Genomic DNA, 1401 nt, shown 5'->3' on the forward strand with positions numbered 1-1401 from the left:
CCCATCTGGAGGCCCGGAGGCGCATGAGCAGATGGGGGGGGGGGGGGCGGGCAGAAGGCCAGCTGCTTCCACCGGGCCCCGGAAGTGGCGTGCGAGCCTGTGGGACTGATCGAAGGGTGTGCGCCCGGCTGGCCGGCGGCCCCACGCTACTTCGTCATGGAGCGATTAGGCGGTTTTGCGGGTCATGCGCCGGCGCGTGGCTGGACCTCCGGGCGGACCCGGCCGGTGGCCGGGTTCGTGCATGAATGCGAGCGATCGATCGGAGCACCGTGCCGTTGGCCGGCCACCGGCACCGGTGCTAATGAGCGGCGTGCACATTGTCTCAGAAGTGCGCCCGGGCCCCCCGTTACAGGAGTTGCGTGCGCGGCGCTACCCGCGCGAGGCTGCGGCTGGCCGAGGGGCCGGCCCTTCCGGCGGGCGCGGTCCCGGGCGCCGAGAGGCGTCCGCCAGCCCGAGCCGGGCGCCGAGAGGCTGGGAGGAAAGGCAAAAAGAAGGCCGCAAAGTTCGGAAGGATTACGTCAACGCATTGCAACCGCCCTCCCCCCCCCCCCGGCCGCCGGCCGCCGGCCGTCGGCTGCCCCCTGGGCTCTCAGCTCGAACCCCCGGCCGAAGAGCGGCGCCGGCGCACCGCAAAGGGGGGCGGGTTCCCCAAAGGAGGAAGAGCCACGCTGGGCGCGCATGCGCGGCATTAGGACGCTCATAAGCCCCAGAAGGGCCTGGCCTCTCGCCCTCGCCGCCCCTTACTACCTCCCCCCTCCCCCCCCGGCAGCGGCGCCGGCGGTCCCGGGGCCGGGGCGAATGTCCCCGGAGGGGAGGGGAGCGAGGGCGGAGGGCCCCATGCGCATGGGCCGCGCGGGGAAAAGCCCCGGGGAACCGGCGCCGGGCTCCTGGGTGGCCCGAGGGGGCGGGGGCGGGGACGGGGGAGGGCCTTCATATGCCCCGGGGCCGGTTGGCGGGGACGCGCCGGCGCCGACGCCGGCAGGAAATCAAGTTGCCAGGCGCGCCGTGGGCCCATGTGCGCCCGGTGACGCGGATCGCCTGGCGGCCGTGAGCGGAGGACGACGACCGACACGGCGGCGCGGCCCTCGAGCCATGTGTTCCCTGTTGTACGGCCTTCTGGTGCATGGCCACCCCCCCCCCCCCCCCGGCTGTGGCCAGGCCGGGAGAAAGAACCGCCCGGCGCACCGGCATGGGGTGGAGGCGCGAGGGACCGGGCGCGAGTCCGGCACTCCTCTGTCCGGGGGGGGGGGGGAGATGCTCGCCCGGCAGACCGGGACCCCCGGTCGGTGTAACCGCCCTGTAGCCAACCCGCCGGCAATGGAGGAAGACGAACACCGGAGGCGGGTGGCCGGTTGCGCCGGAATAAAAAAGGCCGCCGGCCCGGCGCCCCTGCGCGCCCAC

General features: G+C 74.7%; 1 protein-coding gene across 1 annotated transcript in view; it reads left to right on the top strand.

Annotated features, from left to right (window-relative positions):
* The window catches only part of H696_04522 (hypothetical protein), a gene marked incomplete at both ends in the record, with an annotated part of 4926 nt that extends 4817 nt beyond the window's left edge, over positions 1-109 (top strand). Inside the window, one exon of the mRNA XM_009498402.1 lies at positions 86-109. Within this exon, the coding sequence (XP_009496677.1) occupies positions 86-109 (24 nt within the window). The remainder of the gene's footprint in view (positions 1-85) is intronic.
* Positions 110-1401: the final 1292 nt, after the last annotated feature.

This window comes from Fonticula alba, assembly GCF_000388065.1.
Source record: "Fonticula alba strain ATCC 38817 unplaced genomic scaffold supercont2.7, whole genome shotgun sequence".
In the NCBI taxonomy this organism is placed as follows: Eukaryota; order Rotosphaerida; family Fonticulaceae; genus Fonticula; species Fonticula alba.